General features: G+C 53.5%; 4 protein-coding genes across 4 annotated transcripts; 3 read left to right on the forward strand and 1 right to left on the reverse strand.

The window, feature by feature from the left end:
• Positions 1 to 258: 258 nt before the first annotated feature.
• BO72DRAFT_427196 (snoRNA-splicing protein PRP40) lies at positions 259 to 3,405 on the forward strand. The gene is made up of 4 exons (XM_040942977.1): positions 259 to 462; positions 531 to 685; positions 750 to 1,806; positions 1,859 to 3,405. The coding sequence occupies exons 1-4, from the start codon at positions 322 to 324 to the stop codon at positions 3,089 to 3,091; spliced, it is 2,586 nt and encodes an 861-aa protein (XP_040802200.1). The 5' UTR covers positions 259 to 321; the 3' UTR covers positions 3,092 to 3,405.
• Positions 3,406 to 4,467: 1,062 nt separating this feature from the next.
• BO72DRAFT_77585 (P-loop containing nucleoside triphosphate hydrolase protein) lies at positions 4,468 to 5,830 on the reverse strand. Its single transcript, XM_040950702.1, has 2 exons — positions 4,606 to 5,830; positions 4,468 to 4,549 (listed from the first exon to the last, which is right to left on the reverse strand). Exons 1-2 carry the CDS (start codon positions 5,671 to 5,673, stop codon positions 4,526 to 4,528), a joined length of 1,092 nt encoding a protein of 363 aa, XP_040802201.1. The 5' UTR covers positions 5,674 to 5,830; the 3' UTR covers positions 4,468 to 4,525.
• A 1,841-nt stretch (positions 5,831 to 7,671) lies between these two features.
• On the forward strand, positions 7,672 to 12,649 carry BO72DRAFT_77604 (chromatin-remodeling ATPase CHD1). The gene is made up of 3 exons (XM_040950703.1): positions 7,672 to 7,834; positions 7,922 to 12,341; positions 12,394 to 12,649. The coding sequence occupies exons 2-3, from the start codon at positions 7,930 to 7,932 to the stop codon at positions 12,536 to 12,538; spliced, it is 4,557 nt and encodes a 1,518-aa protein (XP_040802202.1). The 5' UTR covers positions 7,672 to 7,834; positions 7,922 to 7,929; the 3' UTR covers positions 12,539 to 12,649.
• A 1,146-nt stretch (positions 12,650 to 13,795) lies between these two features.
• BO72DRAFT_376080 (carboxylesterase, type B) lies at positions 13,796 to 15,755 on the forward strand (the record flags this gene model as incomplete). Its single annotated transcript, XM_040941197.1, has 6 exons — positions 13,796 to 14,011; positions 14,065 to 14,464; positions 14,520 to 14,635; positions 14,699 to 14,996; positions 15,078 to 15,293; positions 15,421 to 15,755. 6 exons carry the CDS (start codon positions 13,796 to 13,798, stop codon positions 15,753 to 15,755), a joined length of 1,581 nt encoding a protein of 526 aa, XP_040802203.1.
• Between the last annotated feature and the right edge of the window lie 62 nt (positions 15,756 to 15,817).

Genomic DNA, 15,817 nt, shown 5'->3' on the forward strand with positions numbered 1-15,817 from the left:
CCTCTTCCGGGTATTGAACGAACAGTGATTGACACGCGACAAATCCACCGAGGGTCACAAACAAATCACCAATTAGACAGTCGCATGGCAAGCCAGGGACCGACAAGTGGAGGGAGGGATGGAGGCACTCCATGTTATTATGGGATGGACGGACGGACGGACCCTGGGAAGGAGTCGATGCAAACAGGACAAACACACTTAGTGCAGGAACCCCGGAGGAGCTTCTGCGAACCACCGCCGCTCCGTGTTACTTTTTCTCGCCTTCATTCATCGCTGGCAACCGCAAGTCCCCTTCATCTTGGGAGCCTCTGCACTGACAACATGAATCCAATGAATGGTCCAGGCGGTGCGCCCGCCCTGTGGCAGGAGGCCCGCAACGCTGAAGGTCGCGTCTACTACTACAATGTTCAGACCAAAGCCACGCAATGGGCGAAACCCGTCGAGCTAATGACACCGGTTGAGGTTTGTATACTCCTTTCTATCCCTACTCTGCATGTCTCAAGCTAATCTGATACGTGTTACAATTCTAGCGCGCGTTGGCGAATCAACCGTGGAAGGAATACACGACGGATAATGGGCGGAAATACTGGTACAACACCGAAACCAAGCAGAGCACCTGGGAGATTCCAGATGCTTACAAAAATGCTCTGGCGCAGGCTCAGCCTCCTCAGCCTCCCCCTATAGCGTGAGTGGCGCGATCGACTGTGTCCATGTATTTGTGAATGATGTGCTAACGTTTTCCTGAGCAGAGCTCCAACATTCGTTGCAGGTGGAGTCAGCTCGTTTCCATCGTACCCCCAGCAGAGAGAACGCGATGACTACGATCGAGGCTATGGCGATCGCCGTGGAGGCTATAATGCAATGGACACTAATGGTCTTGCAGCGGCACCCGTCCTAGGGAATCAGCAAGCCGATCCCGAATACGCTTCCCTTGAAGAGGCCGAGGGTGCATTCATGAAGATGCTGAAACGCCACAATGTGCAACCCGACTGGACTTGGGAGCAGACAATGCGCGAGACCATCAAAGATCCTCAGTATCGTGCCCTAAAAGACCCTAGAGACCGCAAAGCAGCCTTTGAGAAGTACGCGGTCGAGGTTCGAATGCAGGAAAAGGATCGGGCGAAAGAAAGATTTGCTAAGCTCAGAGCAGATTTCAATATCATGCTGAAGCGTCATCCTGAAATCAAGCATTACAGCCGGTGGAAGACCATTCGGCCGATTATTGAGGGTGAGACTATCTTCAGGTCCACAGACGACGAGGCTGAGAGACGCCAGTTGTTTGAGGAATACATCATTGAGCTCAAGAAGGAGCACGTCGAACAGGAAGCGGTGAAGCGCAAGGCTGCCATGGACGAATTGGTCAATATCTTGAAATCCTTGGACCTCGAGCCTTATACACGCTGGTCTGAGGCGCAGGCGATCATCCAATCCAACGACAAAGTCCAGAGCGATGATAAGTTCAAGACGCTGAGCAAGTCTGATATCTTGACCGCATTTGAGAACCACATCAAGGCGCTGGAGCGAGCATTCAATGATGCCCGTCAGCAGCAGAAAGCCGCGAAGGCCCGAAAGGAGCGCCATGCTCGAGAGCAGTACATTGAGCTCCTTAAGGAATTAAGATCACAGGGCAAGATCAAGGCCGGCAGCAAATGGATGAATATCTATCCTCTAGTTAACGAAGACCCCCGGTACCTTGGCATGCTGGGAAATGCTGGGTCGTCTCCGATCGATCTCTTCTGGGATGTGGTAGAGGAGGAGGAGCGGTCGCTGCGCGGCCCACGCAACGATGTCTTGGATGTACTTGATGTGAGAACCCCTCGTATTCTACCCTTGCAAACTCCGCTAACCTAGCTTCTAGGACAAACGTTTCGAGGTTGCGCCAAAGACCACCTTCGAAGAGTTCAACGCAATCGTATCCGCCGATCGCCGGACAGCGAACATTGACCCCGAAATCCTGCAACTGATTTTCCAGCGGATTCAAGAAAAGGCCATTCGACGCAACGAAGAGGAGAAGCATGCCGCAGATCGCCATCAGCGACGTGCCATCGACGCACTCCGCTCGCGCATCAAACGCCTTGAACCCCCTGTCAGAGCCAACGATACATGGGACCAAGTACGACCCAGGATTGAGCGGTTCGAGGAATACAAGGCCCTGGAAACCGACGATCTCCGCCAGGCGGCCTTCGACAAGGTGATCCGGCGCCTGAAGGAGAAAGAAGAAGACGCTGAGCGAGACCGGGAGGTCCGTGACCGAGATCGCGGCGGCAGCCGTCGCGACCACCACGATCGGGATCGGGATCGGGACCGTGAGCGCGACCGCGACCGCGATCGCGACCATCGCAGCAGTCTCTCCCACCGTGGCGAACGGCGAGGAGCATCCAGCCGCCTGAGCCGGACCCCGGAGCCCGACGCCTATGAGGCCGACCGCCGCAAAGCCCAGGCCGACCGCGAACGCTCCTACCGCAAAGCCAGCGGCCTCTCGCCGGTGCGCGAGCGTCGCGAAGACCGTGATCGAGACCGTGAGCGCTACCGCGAGCGCGAACGGGATCGGGATCGGGATCGGGATCGTGAGCGTGAGCGTGAGCGGGACCGCGACCGGGACCGCGACCGGGACCGCGACCGGGATCGGGACCGCGACTGGGACCGGGACCGCAGCGCTCGCTCCCTGAGCCACTACGACCGCGAGCGTCGCGATCGCGAAGAGGAACGTGAGCGCCTCTACCGCACCCGCGGCGACCCTCGCGGCAGCCGTGACGAACTGGACTACGGCGCCGACACGAAGAGCACCGCCAGCACCGACCGGCGGCGCAGACGGGACAGTGACGCCGAGAGCGTAGCCAGTCGCTCTGCCAAGCGGTACCGGCGGGAAAGCCGAGAACGCGATCGCAGCAGAGGTGGTGTTGGTGCTCGCAGGGGAACCGCAGGGGAGAGAGACCGGCGCGAACGAACCCCCGTCGTCGCCGGCACAGGCGCCGCTGCGGCGCCTGCTTCGGCCGTCCCAGGTCCTGCAGCAGCCGTGGCGGAAGAAGCCAAGAAAGAGGAGAAGGCAGTCCATTCCGGTAGCGAGGAGGGCGAGATCGAAGAAGACTAAGCTAGGTACCTAGCTAGCTGGTTTACGATTCTGGTCCCGCAATCCTGGTCAATGACGACTACCTCGACAAATCGCCATTCTGGCAGGGTTCCTTCCCTTTTTTTTGCCTTTACCTCCCCCTTTCCGAGGCTTAGACAGATTACAGCCGAATTCATGTCATTTTTTCTCGAATTGACAACGAATGTACGGATGTTGTGTCCTAGATTTTGTAATCTAGCGTAGGTTATATAGTATCAAGAGCGCGTATCAAAATCTACTGGAGTTGAGGTGAGGTGTATACTCGAGACTATAACTTGGTCAAATATAACTCAGTCAGAGTCAAGTATAGTCAACGAAGAACCAAAATGAACAATATTGGCTGAGGAAGGTCTGATTTACTGCATAGCGTGGAGGTTGTCCACCGTAGAAGTCGAAGGAGAGTGCATTGAGTGGTCCGGAACAGCCGATATATATTTCCACTATTTCCGAGCCAACAACCACCAAGGATCAACCTGCGCATTGCCTAGTTGGCTTCACTCGCTTTGAAAATTGGTAGGAGAAATAGAGCCTGTCCTTCAGAAAGGATAATGAATTACACCATAAATACAACGTTAAAGAATGAATATATGCCTTTAAATCGTATAGACAGTGGCTACTTCCCACACACACGCATACACCGACATCGAGGACCCTCAGCCAACCCTCGTTGTCGGTGATTTTAACCATTTCATGCGGTGGATGAAAAATGGAAAAGAACAGAAGTATATTCACGAGGAAAGAAAGAAAAAAGAATAAAAAATCGACTTTTGACACAACAGCAAAACAGAATCTCGAATTCAAACTCCGACATGACTTTGACGCCAGCTCCTTCCCACCAGAACCAAAAAACCCATCCATTTGTGTGAGAAACCCAAATGTTGAAAATCTTTCTCTAAACGGAACTCTTTATTAATATTCGTGCTCGCGTTTTCTTCATTCCAACTTCTCGTAGCATCGCGGGAGAAAAGAAGACAGATGCCAGCCTGTTGCGGGTTTATTCGGGGCGGTGGATGATTGGGAAAATGGAGGGAAGGCAGACCTAAAGGGGGCGACAAGATCAGCGGTCGGCTGAGGACCTTTCTCTACAGCTGGGATAGAGGTGGGAATTAAAGAAAATTCCCCCCCCCCACCACTAGCTACAGATGATAGTTGAGCATGTCGTTTTCCTCGTCGTCATCTTCATCCTCCTCCTCCGTCTCCTCCACATCACCACGCCCTGCACTGGGCCGGCGACCACCGCGACGACGGCAGCACCGGCACCGAGCCGCAGAGGCCTTGGTAACGCCGAAAAACGCCACTAGCCGAAGGTACCTCTTCCTCCGGTCCCGGCGACGTCGGTGGTGGCGGCGCCGCCGGTCGAAATCGCGGCCGTCGCCATGGCGAGGCACGCGGTTATATTTGCCAAAAACGGCCGTTTCACTGCTCCTCTTCCAAGAAGAACTGGAAAATGCAAGGTTAGTACGATGCTGAAGAGTGTCACAAGGGGCAGAACTTACGTAGTTGCCCTGGAGCTTCTGCTCCTGGTCCATCTGGGACTGGTGCTTGTTGATACGGGGACGGTAGCTGTTGGGATCACGACGGAAGGTGACGTCCAAGTTCTTCAAGAAGGTGTTGCAACCAGTGACGAGGGACTCGGGGGAGTTGGCGTGCGCATCAATGGAGGGCTTACCGTCGAAGACGATGACACGGTCAGCCAGGTAGGTGGCCATGATGAAATCGTGCTCGACGATGAAAGCGGTCTTCTTGGTGTGCATGATGAAACGCTTGATGACTCTGGCAGCCACAATACGCTGCTCGGAATCGAGGTAAGCACTGGGCTCGTCAATCAGGTAGATATCAGCGGGCATTCCCAGAGCCAGGACGATGGCGACACGCTGCAATTCACCACCAGACAAGTTCTGAACCTCCTGGTCGATGAAGTCGTCGATCTTGAGGGGCTTGTAGACATCGGTCTGGAACTGGGGCGACAGGAAAGCGGCCTTGATACGCTTGAAGAATAGCTGACGGACGGTACCCTGGAACTTGGGGGTGATCTTCTGGGGCTTCATGCTGATGTTCAAGCGGGGAATGGTGATGCCGTTATCGGGCTTCTCGACACCAGCAAGCATTCTACAGAAAGTGGTCTTTCCGGTTCCGTTCTCTCCCATCATGACAATGATTTCAGAGTCGGTGAAGTCACCGGCGTCGATCTTCAGGTGGAAGTTGCCAAGGGTCTTCTCCAGGCTCGGGTACTTGAAGGCACGAGCCTTGTCAACCATGAAGTCATCACCAGCTTCGGCGAGACGGAAAGTGAGAGACTCGTCACGGAACCGAAGGTTCTCAGTGGGGATGTGACCATCCAAGAAGATGTTGATACCTTCACGGACCGAGGAAGGCAGAGTAACGACACCGTAGGCGGCAGGTCTTCCGTAAAGAACGCAAACAAAGTCGGAAAGATAATCAAGCACGGACAAATCGTGCTCGACAACGATGACATAGTCGTCGGGGCGGAGAAGCTCTCTGATGGTACGGGCAGCAGCCAGACGCTGCTTAACATCAAGGTAGGACGAAGGCTCGTCAAACATGTAGCTAGAAGAATGTCAGCGCTCAAGATATCTCAAAAATCTGGTCATCCTTACACATCAGCCTGCTGGACACAGACCAGACCAATGGCGAAACGCTGAAGTTCTCCACCGGACAAATGGTCAATGTCACGGTCCTGAACCTGTCTCAGTTCTATGCACTGTCAGCAGAAGATATCGTCGACATGATTAACAATTATCTTACCCAGGACGTCCAGAATGTGGTCCAAGTTATTCAGCTGAGTACGGGCCTTGATGAGCGCACCGACGTTCTTGACGGGTCCCTTGACGGCCTTAGGAATCTGATCAACGTACTGAGGCTTAACAACAGCCTTCAGGTTGTCTTCCAGGACCTTGGTGAAATAGTCTGTAGATTGTTAGTGCGCATGATTCCGTTAATTCCCCTCATTTCATTTTTGACGTACTCTGAAGCTCGGAACCACGGAAGTACTTGAGAATCTCTTCCCAGTCGGGAGGGTTGTCGTAACGGCCAAGGTTGGGCTTCAATTTGCCGCTGAGAATCTTCAAAGCCGTACTCTTTCCAATACCGTTGGTACCGACGAGACCGAGGACCTGACCGGGACGGGGCATGGGAAGACGGTGAAGCTTGAAGCTGTTCGCAGAGTAACGGTGGGTGACCTGAGTCTCCAAGTTGGTGGGCAGGTTGATGATGTGAATGGCACCGAAGGGACATTTCTTGGGACAGATACCACAACCGATACAGAGGCGCTCGGAGATGAAAGCGATCTTGGACTCGGGGGTGACCTCGATACAGAGCTTGCCCGTACGGACGACGGGGCAAGACTTCTTACATTCCTGACGACATTTCTAGACAAAGAAAAAAGAAGATCGTTAGCAAACTGATGACGAGGAGATCACCAAGAGGTATTAGTAGGGACATACCTTGGGCTTGCACTATGACGAGCAAAGCGATGTGTCTCAGTAGTTGTCATATATGCGACAGGCCGTAGCATGCCTTTCATGCTGCGGGGTACTTGAGACTTACCTTGTCACTGTTGACAATAGCAACTCTGTACACGTAGAATAATTAGCTTACCCTTCTCTTTGTAGATTTGGAGTGAGACTGAAAGTCCGCCGTGTAAAACATACCTGGTAAGCTTGTCGGACATGGTGCCTGAAGTTCAGATCAAATTGAACACGCGGGACAGTATATGTGTATGGACAAAAGTCGAATCCAGCAGTCAAGAGACGGGTACGTCGACGGAACCGAGGGTCTCGAGGAAATGAGGCAGAAAACGATGCGACAGTTGTTCTGGCCGAACGTGAGAAATGCCAGATATCTGCGCAAAGAGCACCAGGGCAGGAGAAGAGGAGGGACGTTGCTGGAGATGCGCGACGAAGAGGGGCTCTGGGCGAGAAAACTTGCCGGGCATTGTGGGCAGCCGTGGCGGCCTCAGGCTGAGACATGCTCCTGCATTATTTCCTGTCGCAGTGATTGGCCCATGGGTTCTGCCACCGAGACTCGATCGGGATCAGCATTGTTCCGAGCCGATATACACGTGACTTACCACCCCCGCTATCCCCGTTGGGGTCTCGCTTGTGGCGCGCTAAGCTGTTTCAAGGCTGGTGGTTAGTTGCAGCCTGAAGGCTCAGGCGCTGCAGCCAATCCCTTCACAGCGACTCGTCCTCCTCCCGCCGACGTACAACTCTCTTCCTACTCCCTCATCAGTTTCTCAGCGGCCTCCCATCGTCCCTCTGTTGCCTCCACCAGTTCATTCTCCTTCCACCCCCACCTTTTTCCTTTGACGTTTTCACAATTTATTGGTTCAGCCTCCCCTGAATCGGGGTCACCAAGCTATGGACTGTAAGTAATTTGATCTCTTCTCCTTGCCTCGCAGGCGTGCTCTGGCACTGCCCGCTGCAGTACTTCTCCACGATCTCGACCCACCGGAGAACCTGTATTATATCTTGATGTGTTCGAGTAAAAGGGGCTTTGTGACCTTTTCGCTCATTGTCTGCGTGGTTTCCTTTGCATTTTCACGGATTTGATCTGCATTTCCCCCTCTGTTCCTCCCATCTCTCCACAACACTCTCCGTCGCGTTCCATCGAATCCGTCATCAAAAACATGTCCTTGCATCATACCTTTATCTCCTACCTTGTTCACCCATCGATTCGACTCAATTCGGCTGGAATCTGCGTCGCGTATGTCTGTTTCATACGACACTGTTCCTTTCGTCCCCCCTCGGGCTTGTGCTGAGCTTCAATGCTGATGCGTATCGTCCTCAATAGCTACTAGCATGGTGATCCCATCAATTTCCGACCCCTCCGCAACAATGGGCTTGGTAAATGGCTATTCGGCCTCGTCTACTCCCAATACTGCCAGCATGAGGGATGACCTAGCCATCAGCGACAGTGGTAGCAACGATTTCGATACTCATGCGAACCATGCCGAACGCGATTCCTCCTCTCCCGAAGCAGACGCCGCCGACGATTCCTATGATGCCGGCTCCCCTGATGCTGAGGGGGACGAGGACGCTTTTGAGACCGAGAATGACGTGAACGAGAGCAGCCAGTCCAGCGATGAAAATTCTTCATCGTCGGAACGCAATCATGGCTACCAGCGTAAGTCACCGTCGGTCAACGAATCGGACTATATGCGACAGAATCCCGATCTGTATGGACTTCGTCGGAGTACAAGAGCGCGCACAACGCGTCAAGTAGTCGACTCCCCTTCCGAATCCGAGTCCGATGCGGTAGCACCCCGCTCAAAGCGTCGACGCGCCGTTGTCTCACAACCGCCCTCCAAGCGGCCCTCCCGGTCTGCAACCCAGTCCTCATACTCTGAAGATTCGGATAGTGATGAGTACGGCGGAAGCCGGGCTCGCACAAACAGGGCGAGGCGGCGAAAACTTCTTCAGTCATCCTCGAACAACCTTCCTTCCCAGCCCGAAGTCCGGTTCTCCACCAGAAATGCGTCCCGGGTCTCTAATTACAACGAGGATGAAGATGATTCCATGTTTGAAGATGACCCGGACGAAGAGATGATGGACAATTACTGGGTCAACACTGTGGAGGATGACCGCCCAGCCGTCGATGTTGTGCTCAATCACCGCCTCAGGGAAGGCGTGGAGTCCAGTAGCCCCGACCTCAGTCGTCATGACTTTGAATTCTACATTAAATGGCAAGGGAAATCCCATTACCACGCGTCATGGGAAACTACCGAAGGCCTCGCCAATTGTCGTAGTACCCGCCGTCTCGACAACTACATTCGCAAAATCCTCTCTGAAGACATCCGCTTGCGAAATGACGAAGACGTCGCTCCTGAGGATCGAGAAAAGTGGAACCTCGACCGAGAACGGGATGTAGATGCTATCGAGGACTACAAACAAGTTGAACGAGTGATCGGTATGCGAGAGGGCGACGACGGAACAGAGTACCTCGTGAAATGGAAACGCCTCTTCTACGACTCCTGTACATGGGAGGACGAAGACTTAGTCAGTAACATCGCGCAACGCGAGATAGACCGTTTTCTAGACCGTTCCTCTCGGCCCCCGGTCTCTGACAAGTCGGAAACGAATCCAGCTACGCGGAAGCCATTCGAGACCATCAAAGGCACCCCGTCCTTCCTGCAAAATGGTCAGTTGAAGGAATTCCAGGTCAAGGGTGTCAACTTCATGGCATTCAACTGGGTGAAGAACCGCAATGTTGTCCTTGCAGATGAGATGGGTCTGGGCAAAACTGTGCAGACAGTCTCCTTCATCAACTGGCTACGCCATATACGGCATCAACAGGGCCCTTTCGTCGTCGTTGTCCCCCTCTCTACCATGCCCTCATGGGCTGAGACTTTCGATAACTGGACACCTGATTTGAACTACGTTGTCTATAACGGCAACGAAGCTGCGCGCACAGTCTTGCGAGAGCATGAGCTTATGGTTGATGGGAACCCCAAGCGACCGAAATTCAACGTTCTGTTGACGACTTATGAATATGTTCTCTTAGACTCAGGCTTCCTGAGCCAGTTTAAATGGCAATTCATGGCTATTGACGAGGCTCATCGGCTAAAAAACCGCGAGTCGCAGTTATACTTGAAGCTGCTGGAATTCAGATCTCCTGCCCGACTTCTGATTACCGGTACTCCGATTCAGAACAACCTGGCTGAGCTCTCTGCGCTCTTGGACTTTCTCAATCCAGGCTTGGTTGAAATCGATGCTGACATGGATTTGAACTGTGATGCTGCCTCACACAAGCTGGCAGAACTGACAAAAGCCATTCAGCCGTTCATGTTGCGTCGCACGAAGTCGAAGGTCGAGTCTGACCTTCCTCCCAAGACCGAGAAGATCATTCGGGTGGAGCTTTCGGATATCCAGCTGGAATACTACAAAAACATCCTGACCAAGAACTACGCTGCACTCAATGATGGTGCCCGTGGCCAGAAACAATCACTCCTTAACATCATGATGGAATTGAAGAAAGCGAGTAATCATCCTTTCATGTTTCCGAACGCAGAAGCTAGGCTTCTGGAAGGCAGTGCGCGTCGAGAGGATGTACTAAGGGCCATGATTACCAGCAGTGGTAAAATGATGCTCTTGGATCAGCTTTTAGCAAAGCTCAAACGCGACGGTCACCGCGTACTGATTTTTAGTCAGATGGTCAAGATGCTGGACATCCTTGGTGACTATATGGAGTACCGTGGATACACATATCAACGTCTCGATGGAACTATTCCCGCTGCTGCGCGTCGCCTAGCTATTGAACATTACAACGCGCCTGGGAGCAATGACTTCGCTTTCATTCTGTCTACTCGAGCTGGTGGTCTCGGGATTAATTTGATGACTGCAGACACCGTTGTTCTCTTCGACTCTGACTGGAACCCCCAGGCCGATTTGCAGGCGATGGCACGAGCGCATCGTATTGGCCAGACGAGACCGGTGAGCGTGTATCGCCTGGTCTCAAAGGATACAGTGGAAGAAGAAGTCATTGAACGAGCAAGAAACAAGCTTCTCCTTGAGTTCATCACCATTCAGCGTGGTGTAACCGACAAGGAGGCTTCGGAGATTCAGAACAAGATGGCCCGGAGTGGAATCTCTATTGCCGAGCCTAGCTCTACGGACGATATCTCACGTATTCTCAAGCGTCGTGGCCAGAAAATGTTTGAGCAGACCGGCAATCAAGCGAAACTTGAGCAACTGGATATTGACTCGGTTCTTGCCAATGCTGAACTGCATCAGACGGAACAAGCGGAGGGCATCCAAGCTGATGGTGGTGAAGAGTTCCTCAAGGCTTTTGATTACGTTGACATCAAGGTTGACGACCTTAGCTGGGACGATATCATACCTAAAGATCAACTCGAGGAGATCAAAGCAGAAGAGAAGAAGAAAGCGGATGAGCGTTATCTGGCCGAGGTCATTGAGCAGAATCGGCCCCGCAAGCGCAACGTTCCCGGTGATCTCCGGGATTCACGCGAGGAGCGCAAAGCTAAGAGGCAAGCTCGAGCACAAGTCAGTATGGACAACGGCGACGATTCAGACTCAATGGCTCAATCAGACCCGAAACGTCCTCTGGTAGAGAAAGAGTACCGTCATCTTCTTAGAGCGTTCCTCCGCTATGGCGATCTCGCTGATCGCGAAGAGGATATTATTCGTGAGGCGCGGCTGCTTGATCGTGACAGGGAAACAGTCAAAGCTGCTCTCTGTGAGATTACGGACAAAGCGGCGTCTTTGGTCAAGGAGGACATGGCCAAATTGGAGGCTCTTGAGAACTCTGGCAGGACTCCGACGAAGAAAGAAAAGAAGGCAGTGTTGTTCGACCTGCATGGGGTCAAGCGGCTCAACGCGTATACCATTGTTGAACGTCCGACCGAGATGCGTATTCTGAAAGAGGCAGTGGCTCAGGTCGCTGGCTTTAACAATTTCCGTGTTCCGGACGCGACCAAGGCTCCGGATTACACCTGCTCATGGGGCGCGCGGGAAGATGGCATGCTGTGCGTCGGTATTGCACGCCATGGCTATGGTGCTTGGTCCCAGATCAGGGATGACCCGGATCTTCAACTTGGAGATAAGTTCTTCCTCGAAGAGCACCGCGTCGAGCGCAAGAACGAGCGCCTGAATGCGGAGGACAAAACCACAAAGTCTCCGGGGGCAGTTCATCTCGTCCGGCGCGCGGACTACCTGCTATCTGTCCTTAGAGACCGATCGACGAACGGCGCAAGCATGAGTGCAAGACGAGCTCTCGAGCCCCAACGATCAGGGCGCAAAGGCTCACGCGCCCACGCAAGCAATAGTGTCTCGGCCTCTCCTGCACCATCCATTTCTCGCAAGGGGCATCGCGAGATGGACCGATCCAGACATCGTTCTAAAACCCACGCTAGAGACAGCATGGACAGGCACCATACTCCTAGTCATGATTCCCGTCAGCGGGCCGCTCATGATGGCGACCGACCTCGTCACCGGACGTCGGATGCTTCCAGTGAGGATATTCGTCGCCGCAAGCCCACCGAGAATGGTCACTCTGCAGGGAAAGAAGATATGGAATATAGGTTCTTCAGGCCCATTCGTGACAATTTGAAAAAGGTGTCACTAGTCACCAAGGAGAATTATCCGGACAAAGCACAGCGCGCCCTCGAGCTCCGGCGCCTTCTAGATAAGATTGGCGAATTCATCAAACAGAATCTCGAGGGGGATTTAATGGCTTCTCTGGAGACTCGCCTGTGGTAAGTCAGCAGCCGATCAACACTGTCGCTGCGGGGCTAACTTATTTCTTAGGCAATTTGTCGCAGTCCACTATTGGCCGAACAAAGAGGCAGCAGGTGCCAAACTTCAACAGATGTATCAGAAGCTGAGCGCTGCCAGCAAGCCTGCGGCTCCTGCCCAGCCCAGCGCGCCGAATGGGGAGTCAAGTAGACCTTGATGTTTCATGTCGTCGAATGAGCTGTTGGAACATAAAATGAGGGGATCTATAGTTGTGGAAGGAGTTTCTTTCAAATTCTTTGTTGTCAGTTGCAGGGTACATACATAAGCATTTATTTTTTTGGGCAAGCATGGCGACGGCGTCCGGCATGATCAATCTATGAACGGGTGTTTGTTGTCGAATCCGACCATGAGAGGACCTTCTTACATTTTGATGTTTGCATGGCAATAATCTCCTTTTCTGTTCTTCTATATCTCTTGGTCTGGCTGTTGATGCACTATCTGTCTATCCATGTCTTTGTTTTTTTATCATACCATCATGCCAACTTTAGGAGCGACTGGACACGTTTGTGTTTGAAGCCATGTGTTCAACCAATTATTTCTGCTTGTTCTATTACTTTTCTCTTTCTGCGTTGGTCGTCTCTGATACCTACATATACCTGGCTACCTGGAGTGGAGGGAATGAATTGGGCCTCAGACCATACAATATCACACAACATTTTGTTAAGCTTTCGTCTGGAAAGATGATACAATCGTAGTAATAAGCAGACAGAGTTACTTTGATACCTAAGTTACTGGTAACTAGCGTCCCACTGCATGTACTGCGATAGACCGTTTGGTTTCCGACCGCCTTTCAGACCGCCTGACGCGGCAGAACGCTGGCGACCTCGCAACAAAAACCATGGATATAAGCGGATATAAGAAGTTCCAGTCCTGAAAAACTGGCTTGGGAAAGTGTTCAGTTTGGGCGGTGGCAGAAGCGGTGGCAGACAAAGGGCTGCTGGCCGCCTCGGCTTGCATAACTACCTGCCTCAGTTGACTACTTGCTCTAAGTTACACCTACGTTACTGGAGGTCGGGCCGATCCGGCAACAACAAGAACTGCGGGGGAATGAATCTCCTCATCCACTTCCCAGCATCACTACCACACTTCCTGCTTTCCAGGAACGAGTCTGTCCAATTGAACTCCTGCAAATAACGCACGGCAAGCCTAGCCATATGGCTTTGAATTTACCCGAGCCTATCGCGACAGCACCCTGCATACATGAAGCCCCTATAGCGCTGACAGACATGACGTGTTTGTCCATGCGAGTTCTGGTTCCTAGAGGCAAGCAAGAATGCTTCGCTCCTACAAATGCGGGGTCACATAGCCGGCAAATATCATAAAATGGCGCCCCAGTCCGCGTGCTGTCCTTCCTGGATGTCCATCATCGACTGCAAGTCAAGCTCACCCATAGTATCGGCTCTTCGCCCTCGTCATGAAGCTCCTGACCTCCTGTGCAATATTAGCTTCGGCACTCACTGCCTGCGCCGAATCAGAACCCGGCTACTATGCGAACCTGACATGGGAGCAGCCTCGAACTCTATCCAATTGGAGCAACCTCACCGTTGAGACTCAAACGGGGACATTCATCGGCATGCTGAACGATACCTATCCGGACGTTCGCCAGTTCTTGCTCGTCCCTTACGCTCAGGTAGGGGAAGTCGCTCAGTAAGTCCGAGATTGAGTTGACCGAGTTCGATCTAGCCACCGGTAGGAGATCTCCGCTGGCTACCTCCTCAGAAGCTGAAGAAGACGAACCGGAAATTCGACTCGACTCGCTATGGCCCTGCGTGTCCGCAGTACGTCTCTACCTATGACAGCATCTGGACCGAGTATTCGCCAACCGCCTTACTCTACAATCTCGGGGAGACGCGCACTCAGGGCTCCACCGCCTGGTCGACAGCAGAAGATTGCCTGTCCCTGGCCATATGGACTCCAGCATCGGCAAATCGCCGCTCCAACCTCCCTGTGGCACTTTTTGTGACCGGCGGCGGCGGGGTCACCGGCGGCATTGCCATCCCATCCCAACTGCCACCGCACTGGGTCTCGCGCTCTCAGGAGCATATCGTAGTCACGATGAACTACCGAGTCAACATCTTCGGGAGTCGGTGCACCCCGAAATTGTATGCAGCCCGTTCGATCGTGCTAACAGCAGCCAGATCCCAAATCCAGAGCCTTGGATGAGACGTCACTGACGCTACTCGACGTGCGGGCCGCGGTGGAATGGGTCTATGAGAACATCGAATCCTTCGGCGGGAACAAGGACAACATTATGGTCAGCAATCTCCATCGCCTTGCTGTACCGCAAGTCAACCCTAACACTAACCACCCGCAATAGTTATGGGGCCAATCCCAAGGCGCCGCTCTCACGCATCTTTACACCCTCGCCTTTCCCGACGACCCCCTAGCCGCCAAATTCGGCATCCTCTCCCAGCCTCCCTCTGTCACCATCGACCTCAGCACCACCGACGACGTCTACCAAGATTTCGACATCGTGGCCCAAGCGCTAGGCTGCAACTACGGCCGCGACGCCACCGCCAGTCTAGAGTGCATGCGCAAAGTCTCCTGGGTGCAGATCTCCGAATTCATCAACCGCTACAACGCCTCTCCCTCGATCTCATTCAGCAGCTACATCCGTTAGTTTCCCCCTCCCCGCACCTACCCCATCACCATCTCCCATCCTTCTCTCCTCCTTTCTAATCAAAACGACCTCCAAGCGGACGAGAAATACATCTTCGCCAACGAGACCCAGCGCTACCGATCCGGCCACGTCGCCCGCGGACCGGCCATCCGCTCCAACGTGGACCGCGAATCCGCCAGCACGAACCTGACCGCCTCCGCCCTCACCGAGATGGAATGGAGCTGCGCCACTGCAACGGATGCAGCGCTGCGGAGGGCTATCGGACTAGACACGTATCGGTATTTCTGGGCCGGTATGTTTCACAGCAGCAGCAGCAGCAGCATAATCCAAAAGTCCCCTCCCCTGACTCTCCCGCAACCCCTTCTTCCACTCTAAATAGTACTACGACACCCCACTGACAACAAACGACCCGAAACCAGGAAACTTCACCAACATCTCTCCCACCCCCTGGCTGGGCGCCTACCACTCCTCCGACCTGCTGATGGTCTTCGGGACGTACATGAAGCAGATCGGGGCCGTCCCCGAGCTGGAGGTGCTGACGTCCGAAACGATGCAGGATCATTTCCTCGCCTTTATGATGGACGCAGCTTCCCTGGCGGAGACGGTGGGGTGGGTGCCGTTCGATCCTGCGGGGGTGGATGGCGGCTCGATTGTTGAGTTTGGGAAAGGGGCTGCCGCGCGGAATGTGACGGGGGATTGGCTGGATAAGGCGTGTACGAGTGGTGCTTTGGGGGATGTGAGGGTCTGGGGGTAGGTTGGTTGGTTGATTTGGTGTTCTCCCTAGGTGGTGTGGTGTGTGGTAAGATCGGTTCGTAT

Source organism: Aspergillus fijiensis (genome assembly GCF_003184825.1).
Source record: "Aspergillus fijiensis CBS 313.89 unplaced genomic scaffold BO72scaffold_18, whole genome shotgun sequence".
Lineage (NCBI taxonomy): Eukaryota > Fungi > Ascomycota > Eurotiomycetes > Eurotiales > Aspergillaceae > Aspergillus > Aspergillus fijiensis.